The 12,980-nt window shown below is 49.7% G+C and overlaps 5 protein-coding genes across 5 annotated transcripts; 2 read left to right on the top strand and 3 right to left on the bottom strand.

Moving 5' to 3' along the window:
• Window positions 1-1,192: 1,192 nt before the first annotated feature.
• On the bottom strand, window positions 1,193-5,650 carry B0J16DRAFT_131762 (Gryzun, putative trafficking through golgi-domain-containing protein). The gene is made up of 4 exons (XM_046121765.1): window positions 5,500-5,650; window positions 5,094-5,423; window positions 3,487-5,041; window positions 1,193-3,438 (listed from the first exon to the last, which is right to left on the bottom strand). The coding sequence occupies exons 2-4, from the start codon at window positions 5,355-5,357 to the stop codon at window positions 1,574-1,576; spliced, it is 3,684 nt and encodes a 1,227-aa protein (XP_045983072.1). The 5' UTR covers window positions 5,358-5,423; window positions 5,500-5,650; the 3' UTR covers window positions 1,193-1,573.
• A 217-nt stretch (window positions 5,651-5,867) lies between these two features.
• Window positions 5,868-6,235, top strand: B0J16DRAFT_384492 (uncharacterized protein; the record flags this gene model as incomplete). Its single annotated transcript, XM_046131428.1, has 2 exons — window positions 5,868-6,056; window positions 6,113-6,235. 2 exons carry the CDS (start codon window positions 5,868-5,870, stop codon window positions 6,233-6,235), a joined length of 312 nt encoding a protein of 103 aa, XP_045983071.1.
• A 354-nt stretch (window positions 6,236-6,589) lies between these two features.
• On the bottom strand, window positions 6,590-9,562 carry B0J16DRAFT_267028 (uncharacterized protein; the record flags this gene model as incomplete). The annotated part of the gene is made up of 3 exons (XM_046123432.1): window positions 6,590-8,275; window positions 8,322-9,347; window positions 9,491-9,562. The coding sequence occupies 3 exons, from the start codon at window positions 9,560-9,562 to the stop codon at window positions 6,590-6,592; spliced, it is 2,784 nt and encodes a 927-aa protein (XP_045983070.1).
• A 698-nt stretch (window positions 9,563-10,260) lies between these two features.
• Window positions 10,261-11,025, top strand: B0J16DRAFT_399201 (Pre-rRNA-processing protein TSR2-domain-containing protein; the record flags this gene model as incomplete). Its single annotated transcript, XM_046132439.1, has 2 exons — window positions 10,261-10,297; window positions 10,353-11,025. 2 exons carry the CDS (start codon window positions 10,261-10,263, stop codon window positions 10,928-10,930), a joined length of 615 nt encoding a protein of 204 aa, XP_045983069.1. The 3' UTR covers window positions 10,931-11,025.
• Window positions 11,026-12,757, bottom strand: B0J16DRAFT_131734 (uncharacterized protein). The gene is made up of 2 exons (XM_046121764.1): window positions 12,354-12,757; window positions 11,026-12,308 (listed from the first exon to the last, which is right to left on the bottom strand). The coding sequence occupies exons 1-2, from the start codon at window positions 12,528-12,530 to the stop codon at window positions 11,121-11,123; spliced, it is 1,365 nt and encodes a 454-aa protein (XP_045983068.1). The 5' UTR covers window positions 12,531-12,757; the 3' UTR covers window positions 11,026-11,120.
• Between the last annotated feature and the right edge of the window lie 223 nt (window positions 12,758-12,980).

Here is a 12,980-nt window from a genome sequence, read left to right as displayed (position 1 = left end):
TAACAGATTTGGTGTGGTAGAGGAAGAAAGCCAAGAAGATGGAAGGGATATCCTAGTTTATGTACTCTGTACCCGTTCAAGCAATTGATAATAGCGTTAGATCGGTCTCGGTTCGGTCCCGGGCAACCAAGATTGCTCTGGTTTGTTTCGGCAGGGAAAAGGAAAAGGGAAAGGGAAGGGAGGACTTTTATTATTAGATGTTTGCTTTTCTCGTTTGGGAGGAGCAACTGATGATGGAATGAAAAGGCGAGGGAAACGCGAATGGCGAGTAACGAGAACAAGAGGAAAGATTTGGAGATGGGCTAAAGATTGTATAAATAAGTAGTACTAACCTAAGGTCAGTGTCAGTGTCAGTCAATTATTGGCTTCATCAAGGTATGGATGGCATGGCAGCTACGATCCGATGCACAGCAAATATCCCCCCTTTCCCCGTCCTTGTTTAGTCCGAAAAATGGACAATTCTGAATATTATTACACACATAAATAAAAGAATCGTGGAGACGCGGTAAACTATTCGTCCGTGTTCCGGTAAGCAACCTACAGTAGGTACAGTACAGTACGGATACAGGTTTGTCTCAGCTGAAGCCAAAGTCAAAAGTGACAATTCAGTTAATTAGATTAGACTAGACTAGAGGACCCAGTAAAATTGGGCTGATTCAATTCGATAGCCGAGTTTGAACTGAAATGTCATGTCGGACAATTCTCCAAGGCCGATGTCCGAAGATGGAAGTCTTTTCTTTTCTTTCATTCGTTTTTAGCTTTTTGAAAGGGTCATTGATTTGGATCATCATTTCAAGGTGCAGCAAGCATCTCATATCTAGTCGATCGACACACGATATCAGCATCACCTCGACCGTTAACTTGTAGGTACATACAGTACAGAGTACCTAATATTCGTACAAATTCTCTTCTCTCAACCGTTAAATGACAATCTCCACTACCTAGACTAGACGTTAAACTCGATCTTCAACCCCCCGGTCCATCAGCCGCATCCCGTGCCAAGCTCGGTCATCAGTCATCATAGACTTGACTGCCTATAGGCCCTGGTCTAGACTGTCGACCGTACTTCGACCGTCTTATTTTAGCGCTCAAGTCCAGACAAGGCACTCATTTTTCGGATTCAATACCATTCTCCGTTATCTTATCTCCGTGATGCTAATCATTTACGCTCTTTGCTGAGTGCCGACGACCGAAAAGACGGAGGAACTCTATTTCCTTACCCATCAATTCAATCTTATTCGATATCTGACGTTGATTGAAACTGCACCCATGTTTAGAACGTTGCACATAGTTACTCGTAACGCCTCTGCATTACCCGTTGATGTTGTCAAACCTTGTCATTTCCTCAAAGACATTAACACGACGTCTCGTCATACATAAATCTCCATGCTGTTGCACTAGAACAATACCTTGGTTCAATTAACGTGCACGTTGAAATTTATGCTAGCGCCAGTACCTTACATTTACTCGTGATAACTTCATTTATGCTTTCCCATCTATAACCCGCCTAAACAGCACCTCTCAATGTAAACACTTGTCATCCCTTCTCTATGCTATCTGGCCATGCGAATCATCATTGCTCCTCTGGCTTCTCAGCTTCTTCCTCTTCCTTCTTCTCCTCTCCTGGAACCCATACTAATAGTCCATCCTCATCAATCTTCATCCCTTCTGTCGGTATTATGCGCAGTACCTTCTGGAAATACTTGTCTCGCACTGTCAGTTTTGGTCGTATCCAGACTCCACTGACATGCGGTAGTAGCCGATAGGTTGTTGTCCGTCTTGACTGCGGAAGCAAGTTCAGCGTGGTCTGCTTCGCGCCAGAGAATGCAAAGTCCTCGCTCGGTTCCATGCCGAGACCAAACGTAAGGAAATGATTCGATGGGTTCTCGACTGTCATGTCCAGCTGCAGTAACCCCGGAATATCATCTTCTGTCTTAGAGGCGTGGTACACAGACGCTAGCACTCGCGGTTCTGTGCCTAGCACAAGATATTTGCCGACCGGCATAGTTGTCGTGTTGACTGGTCCGTCGCTGCGGTCCTGGCGCTGCCATCGGATGACAAACGCCAACTCGAGCGTGACAGGGTGCCTATCCTCCATCGTAAGCTTCTGGGCTACCAGATCGAACTGTGCATCCTGCATCGTCTTGGGCGAAACGACTACCCCTTCTTGTGATGCATTGGGTCCCTGAGTCACGTTGCATCGTGCACCGCCGACACACGACACCACCTTGAGATCCATCCCAACGACCTTTAGATCTTCTTGAGCAAATGATGCGTAGTGACAAAGGAGGCACCACTTTTGCGCAAAGCCTCTGGCAACACCTTCCTCCGTATCTCCGAGCCCCTCGGAATCGAAAAGGCTCGGCCAGGGACCTGGGTGAAGGCGTGGGACCAGATCATAATTCGCTTCGAATGCGTTCACAATGTTAAGCTGGACTGTAAGCATCTGCATAATCGGTGTCGCGATATCTGAATCCAGATGATACGACGTCCTCAGGTGCAGATCCAGTGTTGTGGGAGTCGAAGGGGGCTCAATATGCAGGATTAGCTTGACTGATGCTGTGCTCTTGATTGCACCTAGCGTAAGTCCTGAAATCTTGGATTCTTCCGTTGATGCTTCAGCGCTACCTTCACGTCCGTCAACCTCAACTCGGACTGCGGGTACCTCCTTTCCAAACAGATGAATGTCCAATTTGGCAGTAGCAGAATCGTCCTCCGCATTGATCACCTCAACCTGCAGGGCGATTGCTTCGTTTGCATAGTATTGAGCGAGGGGCTCCAAGAGCTTAATCTCCATCTTGGGCGGTCGAGGTTGAATTTGTATGGTACCTGCTTCTGGTCGTGTGCTCCTGGGCTTTGATGAACCCTGGATGTACCAGCCAACAACAGGGTCTGTAGGGCGGATCTTCAGTTTGTAATCGAGATCGAAACTATCGTTTGTGTGGGAAAGGGTGACAGCTGCGGCTGTCGCAGTACCTGGCTCTCTCAGGGGTATGTTCATCTCAAAGACCCGAGTGTGGCCAGGTCTGAGTGTCAGATTGGATTGTCCCTTCAACAATGTCGGTAGCTCATCCTCCGACCCTTCCGCGTAATCTTCCTTCAAAGACAACGTTAGGATAGAACAGCTTGTTGCTGGCGATGATTCCTCCTCTCCCGAGGCCTCGTGCTCAAGTAGTATCGGTTTCAAGCTCCCATCGAACTCGACTTTCAGGAAGCTAAAGGTGACTGGGGCAGCATCCCGGAACGTATGTGAGGTTATCGCAAGTTGCGCGGTACAACTCTCACCAGCCTTTCCCTCTTTGTTTCGAAACACGAAGGATGCTGAAACGAACGATCCAGACTTTTCGTCACTCAAGATGATGGAGGGCTTTTCATCCGTAGTAATTCCTTCGAGCGACCTGGCAATGTCGTAATGCCACTGGGGTTGCCGCATAAAGTCTGGTTTGGTTAGTACATTCCATAATACCAATGATTCGGAATACTCACGGTTGCCCATTAATTCCCAGTCTGCAGCAACCACCAAATCGGGACGATGAGCTCCTGCAGCAATCTTTCGCATAGTCAAGCATAGGTCCTCTGATATATTAATCCAGCCCTCTGATCGAAATGTGATATCCTCCCAGAAAGGTAATAGCATTTCAACCGCATCATCCCATTGTCCCATGTTGGCAAACTCCCTGGCACACTCCAGGGATATCTCTGTAGCGAGCCTTGTTTGGTTGCGAGCTTGAAACTGTGCGCTGGCCGCCTGGAGGCAATCAATGACCAATTGCGCATGATTCACTCCTTTGCCGGAGAGCGGGTATTCTTGATAAGGCTCTGGGCACATGTACGTATCGTATGCGAAGGCCTTACTGGCAACTGCAGATGCGGGCGATGTGTCGGGTGAATGTCTATCATCCTCCGGTATTTGATACGCCAGTTTCCGACGAGCGATAATGTGACGTGCCGCTATCCGATACCAGTAGCCTGTGTGATGTAGCAATTCCCATGGTGAAACTCTCTCACCCGAGACAGATTTATCCTGGGGAACATATATTGCCCCTGCCGCTGGGGCCAAAGCTGGCAAGCCTACCCTTTCGACCAGGTTGGCCATGGCTGTAGCCCATCGAGCCTCCCAAGCCTGCCACCCATAGTTGTTGGTTCCCCGCCCGCGGCGATCGACAAAGTCCGCGATTCGTTCTCGATGTGAGTGCCATTTTCGCACAGCCAGTGTGGTCTGTCCCATCCACAGATGGCATCTTAAACACCGTATAGCTATAACATCTGCCAGAAGTCGGGCCTCGTTCCAGCGCGGGCTCCAACTGGGAATAATGTCCAGCACATCCTGCCCAAGGAGCACCTCATATGCTTGCTCGAAAAACCGCAGGGCCGCATCCGTTTCTTGTCGAAATTCTGCAAGGATCGCTGACTTAAAGTCATATCTGAAATTCCAATCTGATAGTGACAGCGTCTGGGACGTTCCAGATGTAGGAGGTACAGTTGGCTGGGGTGCTATGCCACGAGATCGCTTCTTCCTGGCATGCCGTCCCAAGTCACGGTAGTATTCCACAGCTGATGTGTACAGAACCCCTAGTATGTTGTCGAACACTTGCTTCTGATCATTTTGCGAGTCTTGCGACGGAACGTAGAAGACCGACTTGGGGTCCAAAGCTGTTCCTCTCCGTATGTTTTCCAGTCTCTCTTGGATACCTTCAGCTAGTGAAAGAGGTTCGCCTTCGTTGTCTGCGATCAGAACGATCGCTAGCCGGGTCTTGTACCCTGATCGTAGCAGAGCGCCCTTAATGTTGTTGATATCGGACTTTATGTGGTTGTCTTGCAGTGTCATGGAGTTCGGGTCGCTCGTTAGTGAGTAGAAGCACAAGTATACACTAGGAACAAGGTCCTGGTGCTTCTTGATCCATTGCGCGTCGATCAGACCATCGGGATACAATGTTGATATGGGACTTAAAGGCGAAAAGGGCGAATGCAGTGTCGGGTGTTCGCTAAGAGGTTCGATACCTTCGGGAAGACGAGCTCGGCGCGGCGGTAATAAGAACGACTACCCAAGTAATTAGAACAGCTTGACGGCTAATGTCCCCGCGCTCGCTTACCCTCCCAGTAGTCCTGACCCGAAACCTATACTGTTCACTTCTCTCAAAGGCGCTCCATGACTTTGCGCTCGCATCGACATCTTTAAAGTACTGCGACAGAGCCTCCGCGTTCTTGCCATCGATGGGCGGTATCTCTGATCGGAGGAGGATGCTCTGTTCCTTGAGTTCTGCGCTCAGCGGTAGCTCGTTCGTGTCGCTGTTGAGACCGGAAGCCACTAAAAAGGGGACATTATGGTCCAGACTTCCCGTCGGATACCCGTCCATGGTAGAATATTTGTGAATGCGAAGGCATGAGTTCGCTATAGCGAATGTTGGCCGGGCTTAGAGCTGCTGTAACCAAACGACGTTAGCCATCCATGTTGATACCCATCGCATGTGCCCCTCGTTAGCGCTGTAGCCCACTTACAAAGCTCAAAGAGAAGTAAGAAGCCGTTCAGTACGTTATACCAAATTTCAGGCAGAATGGGAGTGATTTTTCTGCTTATAAACTGTTACAAACTTCATTGGGACAAGAGCGACATCATTATTTATTTGAAGCATGCCTCAGCAACCTCTAGATGAACGCTTGGCCGTTAACGGCACCCCTGCGATCAATCGGTAGCTGACCCCCGGAACCGGAATAACACCAACCGCCGAAGCTCCAAAACTTCAATATTCAATGTTGCGATCGTACCAACAGCAGCAATTGACCACGGATAAACCCCCATTCGCCCCGCCTCGCCCGACGCTTTCTCACGAAACGAGTCCGAACGTTTCCGCCACGAATCTCTCAAGATGAGACCTACACAAGCGCTCTCGGTCGGTCGATACCGCCACATCAGACTCACCACCAAAGATGTTGGAAAGGGCTTCTACAAGGGTAACCGCACTGGTTCCATGGGTCGACACACAAAGTACGGAGGCTACATAATCGAGTGGAACAAGGTCCGAACATATGCTGTTCCACCTCTGAAGGACTTTAAGGTAGGATGTGACATTCTTAGTCGTAATGCTTCAGAAAGCTAATGATCATGGAATAGCTCACACCATTCGTGAGCCGAGAGGTAAAGCCGCAATCGGGAGACTACAAGGGCCTCGATAAGGGTCCTCAAGATCCATACTTCTACGTCGAACAGTGGAAGCGATTCAATGGTGTGGATTAAGCGGACCAAAACGACCAGAATTGGTTTGGAGTGGAAGGATTTCTAGACAAAGCGAATCTAGGACGAAGACATGACGTACCTACCAGAGCCCTGGGGATCTCTGCGAGGCCGTATATACCCCTACACACTGTAATACTATGTATGATTATGGACTCGACAGGCTGAGAACGATGAATGTTGGGTATTCCTGTTTCATATGGACTATTGACTATGGATGTTGATTACATACGCAAGAAAACGACGATAACGATTGTGCTTTGACACACGGGATATCCTGACTGTACAAAAAAGTACAACTGACTCTATCCCACCGATTGCGCCAAAAGATGAACTCCTTTCCGTGAAATCCTCCTCTTACTTGACCCTAGGAAGGTCTTCCTGGGCCGTGACAAATGTATCCAGGCCGGGTCGTTCCAGTGGTGTAACAATTATACTCGATGCTCCATCGTCCAATTCACTTTTCTCTTTTGGCACCCCATTCTCCTGGACTCTTTCATCTGGTTCGGCTGGCTGAGTGGCTGGGCTCATAGGCCGTGAGCTGGGCATCGCAGTGACATTCGATTGCAAGGTCCTCATGCTGGCAGTTTCTGCTTCCTTCTTGAGACTGAAAGGGACTGCCGTACCGTCAAGGAAGGGTCGCTTTCCTGCAATCTCGATAGTCGGCGCATCCTGTGAGGTGAGCTGGGTTGACTGTGAAGGTTGAGTGCTATCGTCATCTTGAAAGCTTGGGCTCATGGGTCTTGAGCCTGGAAGGGGCGTGGTATCAGACTGAAGTGTCATCATACTGGCCGTCTCGGCATTCTTGTTAAGGCTAAACGGCAATGCGATGCCATCTAGGAAAGGCCGTTTACCTGCCACGCCGGTTTCTGGCGCATAATTTGGACTGAGCAGGCTAGGTCTGGCTGCTTCTTGCTCCTTTCGTTGCTCAATGAGATTAGCAACTGGAGTATCCTCGGTGATGGGATGGCTGCCCGTCTGGTTCTCATCGGTGACCACTTTCGTATGAGATCTACTCCTCGATCGGCCTGTTTGCAAAGGTGGCCTGTCTTGTTCTTCGATATCGGCAAAGGAACGAGCCCCCTCACCTTCAGCAGTAGTTGCAACTCGGGTTACTGGTTGTCCTGATGCCTTCTTCTCTCGTTCAACGGTCATCTCGTCATGCTTAGAACCCCAGAGAGACCACATCGCTAGACCCCAGCTCTTTTGTTGCTTCTTGCTCCCTTCTACTAGCTTGGAATCAATTCTTCGTCGACCAGCCAATGCCGTTGGAGGTGGGCATTCGCCAGGGCCAAAGTCATGATAGCCAACTGACATGTCAGAAATCATTGCTGCTTGTACCTTGGCTTTCTTAGTCGCGTATCGATGATCCCACTGATCCTTCATGGCCAGCCATTTCTTCACCGTGCCCTCTTTCACAACGCCTACAGATACAGCGTCCACGCAGCATGCTGTGAGCTCAGCCTCGGGTACCAAGGGCAAAGTTTCGCCATGGCGGGTAACTCTTTGTCGGATCATGTGGTTCTTGAAATGTGGTAAAGGGTCGCCAGCCTTTCCAACCTGGCCAGACTCCAAAATATCGGATCCTACAGTTTCCGGGGTTTTGGGCGGCTTTTGCTGGGATTCGCCATCGGAACCGGATTCGGAGATAACCGATATTTCGTCATCGTCGAGAATCTCGATACCACGCTTCTGAGCTCTGGCAAGAGCCCATGCTCCGAACTGAGCAACAGATCTGTACATGTACTTGGCAGGTCGTGTGAAACTTAGTGTTGGTGCCACATGGCAAAGGTCGTCCCATACTTGGAGTTGAACATCTGTCGGTTTGTATTGCTCTAACATTGCTCTCCCCTCTGGTGTCAGTGACCCTTCTGGGGGCGCGTATTTCGTAGGGTTGGCGCATTTGTGAGCCATGTATATCTGCTCATCTCGGAGAATCTCGCCTCCTCCAACCATGATGAGGAGCGGAGGCAGACCACCCAGTGTAGGCTGCATAACTGGACTGACCAGAGGGTGAGCAAGAAGCTCGTTAGTAGTATACATCTAAGCGCGTCAGTACCCAGTTGACTATGCCATATATCAAACTTACCTGGATTTGGTCTTTCAGCTTCACAAGCTGACCATCGATGCTGACGGAAAGAAGCTTCTCAGGGTTGACAGGAACCCCACCATTGATCCATTCCGATCTTGATGAGACATCTGACGGTTGCTGCTTCGCAACAGGCGCTTGCTGCTTCTCCTTAAGTTCATTCTTCCCTGGGGTCTTCTTTGTCCCACTCTTCTTCTTTTTCAAAGCTTCCTCTCTCAACATTGCCACATCATCCTCATTTGGCGGGGGCCAGGCTTTGGAAGGCTTGTGGTGAAAACCAGCTTGTGGGATGTAATCGAAGGGTGCGTCACCAGCGACACTGGGAAACGAGTGTGTCAAGTCGACCCATGGGCTGATGAGAATAGCACCAGCGGGGAGTGGAATTCCTTGATCTCGAAGAATACACAAAAGAGACATAACCATACCACCACCCGCAGAATCGCCCGCTAGGACAATGGTTGTCGGGTCTTGTACGGTGAGCAGGTAGAGGTAGGCGGCAAGGCAGTCGTGAAGACCGCACGGGAAAGGAAATTGTGGTGAAAGGCGATATCTAGGCGCAAAGACGCGCGCCTTTAGCTTGCGCGCATGTCGCTGCATTTGATATCGATGCTCGTCAACGCTACCAAAGTAGTACGCGCCTCCATGGATATACATCATGACGCGCCGCGACTTGCCCCCTTCCTGCTTTCGCTCGTAAGCATCCGCGCGCATCTCAATCCATTCAGCATCGAGGGTGGTCTCTGGTTTCCGCCATTGCCACCACTTCTCTCCACCAACTTGCTTGATGCCGTCGGGACCCAATTGCTTTTGCAAAGACTCAGCGGCGCGCGTCAGATGGTCCTCGGGAATGGTAACATCTTCGACCTTGACCCATTGAGGATGCGGTACCCATTGCGCAGTGAAAGCCTGAAGTTCTTCAACAGTATGATGCGATGCATACTCCAGGAAGGATCGGATCAGGTGGAGTCCTTCATCGTAAGAGAGATGCGCGGTCGGGCGCTGTCTAAGAGGCTTTCTATTGAAATACTAGAAGTAATGAGTTAGTTATTGAAGAGAAAGCAATCAGTAATCAGTCCCGAGGTATTGGTTGAATGCCAATGCCAATGCCAATATTGTATTTGTCCCCGCAATAAGGATGCAGATCGATCTTACGACGAGCGCGTACTTACATGAGAAAATAAAGTAGAGACAACTGTCGGCGTCACAGCAAATGAGACGGACGTGGTATTGAGCGAGTTCATGGCTGTGAATCTCTATGGTTGCTGGGTACACAACTGTCGGTGGCTTTAGAAGCTATTAAAGAAGCGCCATCTGCCATAGAAGCTTGACAAATTCAAAACCAAAATCAAGACATGACATGACATGACATGACATGAAAGAGACCCGTTCAATTCGTTCAGGCTCGGCTCAGCTGAACCCAAAACCTAATGCTAGTCAGGGTCTCATGATGTCATCTATCCCTGGCTTGGAGGATCAATGCATCCAATCTTACCCCTGACTCCACGACGGAAGGGAGCATTCGAGTCTGCACCTGCTGCATGCAGTGAGTGAGTCGCTCTTTTTCATTAAAAAGTGGCCTGTGCTTTGTCTTTGTGGGGAAGATTTCCAGCCAAGAAATCAAGTAATGAATTACCGATGCTATAAACAGAACATTATAGCTCTTCAAAACCTGGAAATGTTAATAAAACACGTTAAAAGTGGTGGTATTAAGTTTCCCCGTAGTCGGAAATTTTCTTCACCTCTCAAGCGAACTCGATTGCCATTTATATAACAAAAATAGATATCATCCAGATCGCAAGGTACGAGGTTCCAATCATGTGGGCCTACCGAAGGCCATGGCGGGGCCAATGTGAATGGTAAAAAAAAAAACACCAAAATTTTTGTGCAGAACCATCTTCCAGATTGCCCCTCCAACCCCGCCAAAATCATAACCGCAATCATGGCCTCTACAGAACCCGCACAGCTGCCCCCAGCCGGTAAGTTCATGCTCTGGGAAAGGAGAGTCAGCTCGAATTAACTCAAAATCTACAGCCGAACGTCAATCCGAGTTCGAGCAAGCCGTCGCATACGCCCTTCACCTTTGGCCCGCCCTTACACTATCCGTCCAGAACGGCTGGGGAGGTCCCGACTCTGCCGATAAGCGCGATTGGTTTGCCGGCGCCGTCGTTGAGCTTTTTCCAGAGTACACCGATACACCTCCCCAGAATGGCAAGGCTCCCGAAGATCCTGATCTCGAGGAGATAGAGACCGTCCTCTTACAGGTTATGGTCGACGAATTCGAGGTCAACGTCGACGACGACTCAGGTACAGAGGTGGCTACCAATATTCTCCGTGCTCGTGCCAGTTGCACTCTTGGAACCTTTGAGGAGGTCAAGACTCTGCGAACACGCTGGTTGAACCGAAAGGGAACAAAGGTCGAAGGTGTCTTCAAGAGGGTTGAAGACGACGATCAGGATACTGACTGGGAGAGTGGTGATTCGGACGACGATGATGAGGGTGGCGCTGACGTCGAGATGGACGAGGCTCCTGCTCTGGTTGCGGCACCTAAGGAGAAGCCCCAGCCCCAGGTGGACGAGGACGGCTTCACCATGGTCACCAAGAAGAAATAAATGCAGCAACGGCGGAAACAACACAAAAGGCGTAGGCTGGAGGTGACAGTCGGATATCAGACACGAGATCCTGGTATTTCAATATCAAGCTACAGGCTCTGGTTCAACGTGCCAATCACAAAATACCGAACGCCGAGCTGGACAAACAAAATCCGATCATCCCAAGCATATACTAGACCAATTTCAGGCTCTATTCCCAGTCATCATCGCTCTCTGAATCATCGTCGCTGTCTTCCTCGTCACTACTCTCCGTCTTCTTCTTGGGGTCCTTTGGGTTTTTAGGACTGTTGGGAGTCTGAGTTGTCTTTCCGGAGGCCGCGCCGACAACGTCATAGCTAGCTTCACTATCGGCTTGTGACTTCTCATCATTGGATTTTCGAGGTTCAGTTGGCTTCGGCAGGGTCTTTGCGGGGGGTTGGGTAGTAGTGGTGGAGGAGGAGGAGGAGGAGGAAGCGGCGGCCGCCGCCGCAGGGGCAGGGGCAGTCTTGGCCTCGGGCTTGGGTTCAGCCTTTGGTGCAGTCTTGTCCTTGTTGGCGGGGGTGCTGGTGTCGGCCGAGTCGTCGGAGTCATCATCGTCGGAATCATCGTCACTCCAGGCAACCTCATCCTCGGCAGATGCAGCTGTTTGTTTGTTAGTGGATTGTTGTTGAGATATCATAATTGACTCACCCTTGAGGAGATCCCGTCGTCTGGCTTCGGCTGTCTCGATACCGTGACGAAGGAAATAGTAGCGCTTCCAGAAGTCAACGTAGGGAACCTGGTCGGGAACAAGCTTCTCCATGGTAGCTCGCAAGTCGGGGAATTTCTGTAGATCATCATTGATATCAGGGGTCTTCTTATCAGCATCAAACTCCTTTGACCAAACAGCATAATCAGCACTGTTGGGGTCTTTCGTGAAGCTCTCAGTCGAGGTGTGAATAACATGTAGTTGAGCATCAAATCTTGAGGTATGGATCACACGCTTGCCTTGAGCGTCCTTGCTTTCAAAGAGAACGGTGCCACTTTGATCAGACTCCTGTGGTGGTGCGATGCTGACAGCGTCACGAAGGAAGTTTCGGACGTTGCCACCAAACTTGATGAGAGCCTCATCGGCAGCATCCTCAGCTTGTTGAAGGTCCTTCAACCTCTTGGCGGCTTCAGCTCGAAGACGAGCAAGGGTATTCTCAGATTGTTTCGCTTCTTGCGAGCCATCTTGAGAAGCTCTTGGGGTGGCCTGATCCTTCTCTCCATCCTTTGAGCTCTCACCTCCTGTAGCAGTATTGAGTGAAAGGTTCCGTGTATGACTCAAAATAGTTGAGCGCAGCGTTGTAAGCCCCTTTGACGCATCTTCACCCACTTCAGCCAACTCCTTTGATGCTTGTGTATATACCGATTCACCCTATCCATGTTAGATAGGTCAGGGCTGTAGGCTGATATGGCATACCTGCTTGGCTACAGTGCCAAAGAAACCGCCAATCCTGGCGCCCCATGGACTGTTTGAAAACGCCTTGTAAGCGTCCTGGAGGTCCTCATTCAGAGTTGACTGGGGTTGGGTAGTCTTTGGCTCTTCCGTCTTCTTAGCGTAGCCATCCTCAGTGATATGATCGTAAGCCAGATCCATGGCGGCGAGCTAAGAAGTATCGTTCTAAGTCGATGTGTTCCAAACTATGTCCCAGAGTTTTAATCTCGATAACGAATTGGTTGCTTAATGCGTTGAAGGTCACTTTATTCGATATCTCCTGTCTTTGACTTGGATCTCCCTTGTTCTCCTGACTGTTCCGTACTGGCGGGGTCCAATGGTTGGGCACGGGCCAAGATGCTCACGTGATGCTTCCCCTTTGCCTTTTCTTGTCATGACACCTAACCTATAGCCTGGAATTTGAATCAGGTACAATAGTCATGATGAACACCTCTCTTTTTGGCGACAATTTAAGTTTCTGTGTGCTCCAAGTAATTGTCTTTAGTTTTTCTAAGGTTTCGAGTATCTTGGTCATATCCTCGTTCTGAAAGAGTTGCTTCTCCCTCCAATTACTTTGATTGTAGCCGGGAAGGTTGCTTTGTCTGGACAGCT

This window comes from Fusarium flagelliforme, assembly GCF_020744385.1.
Source record: "Fusarium flagelliforme strain FIESC 12 MPI-CAGE-AA-0113 chromosome Unknown B0J16scaffold_4, whole genome shotgun sequence".
Lineage (NCBI taxonomy): Eukaryota > Fungi > Ascomycota > Sordariomycetes > Hypocreales > Nectriaceae > Fusarium > Fusarium flagelliforme.
Note: the sequence above shows the minus strand (reverse complement) of the source record. Positions and strands in the feature narration are given on the sequence as shown.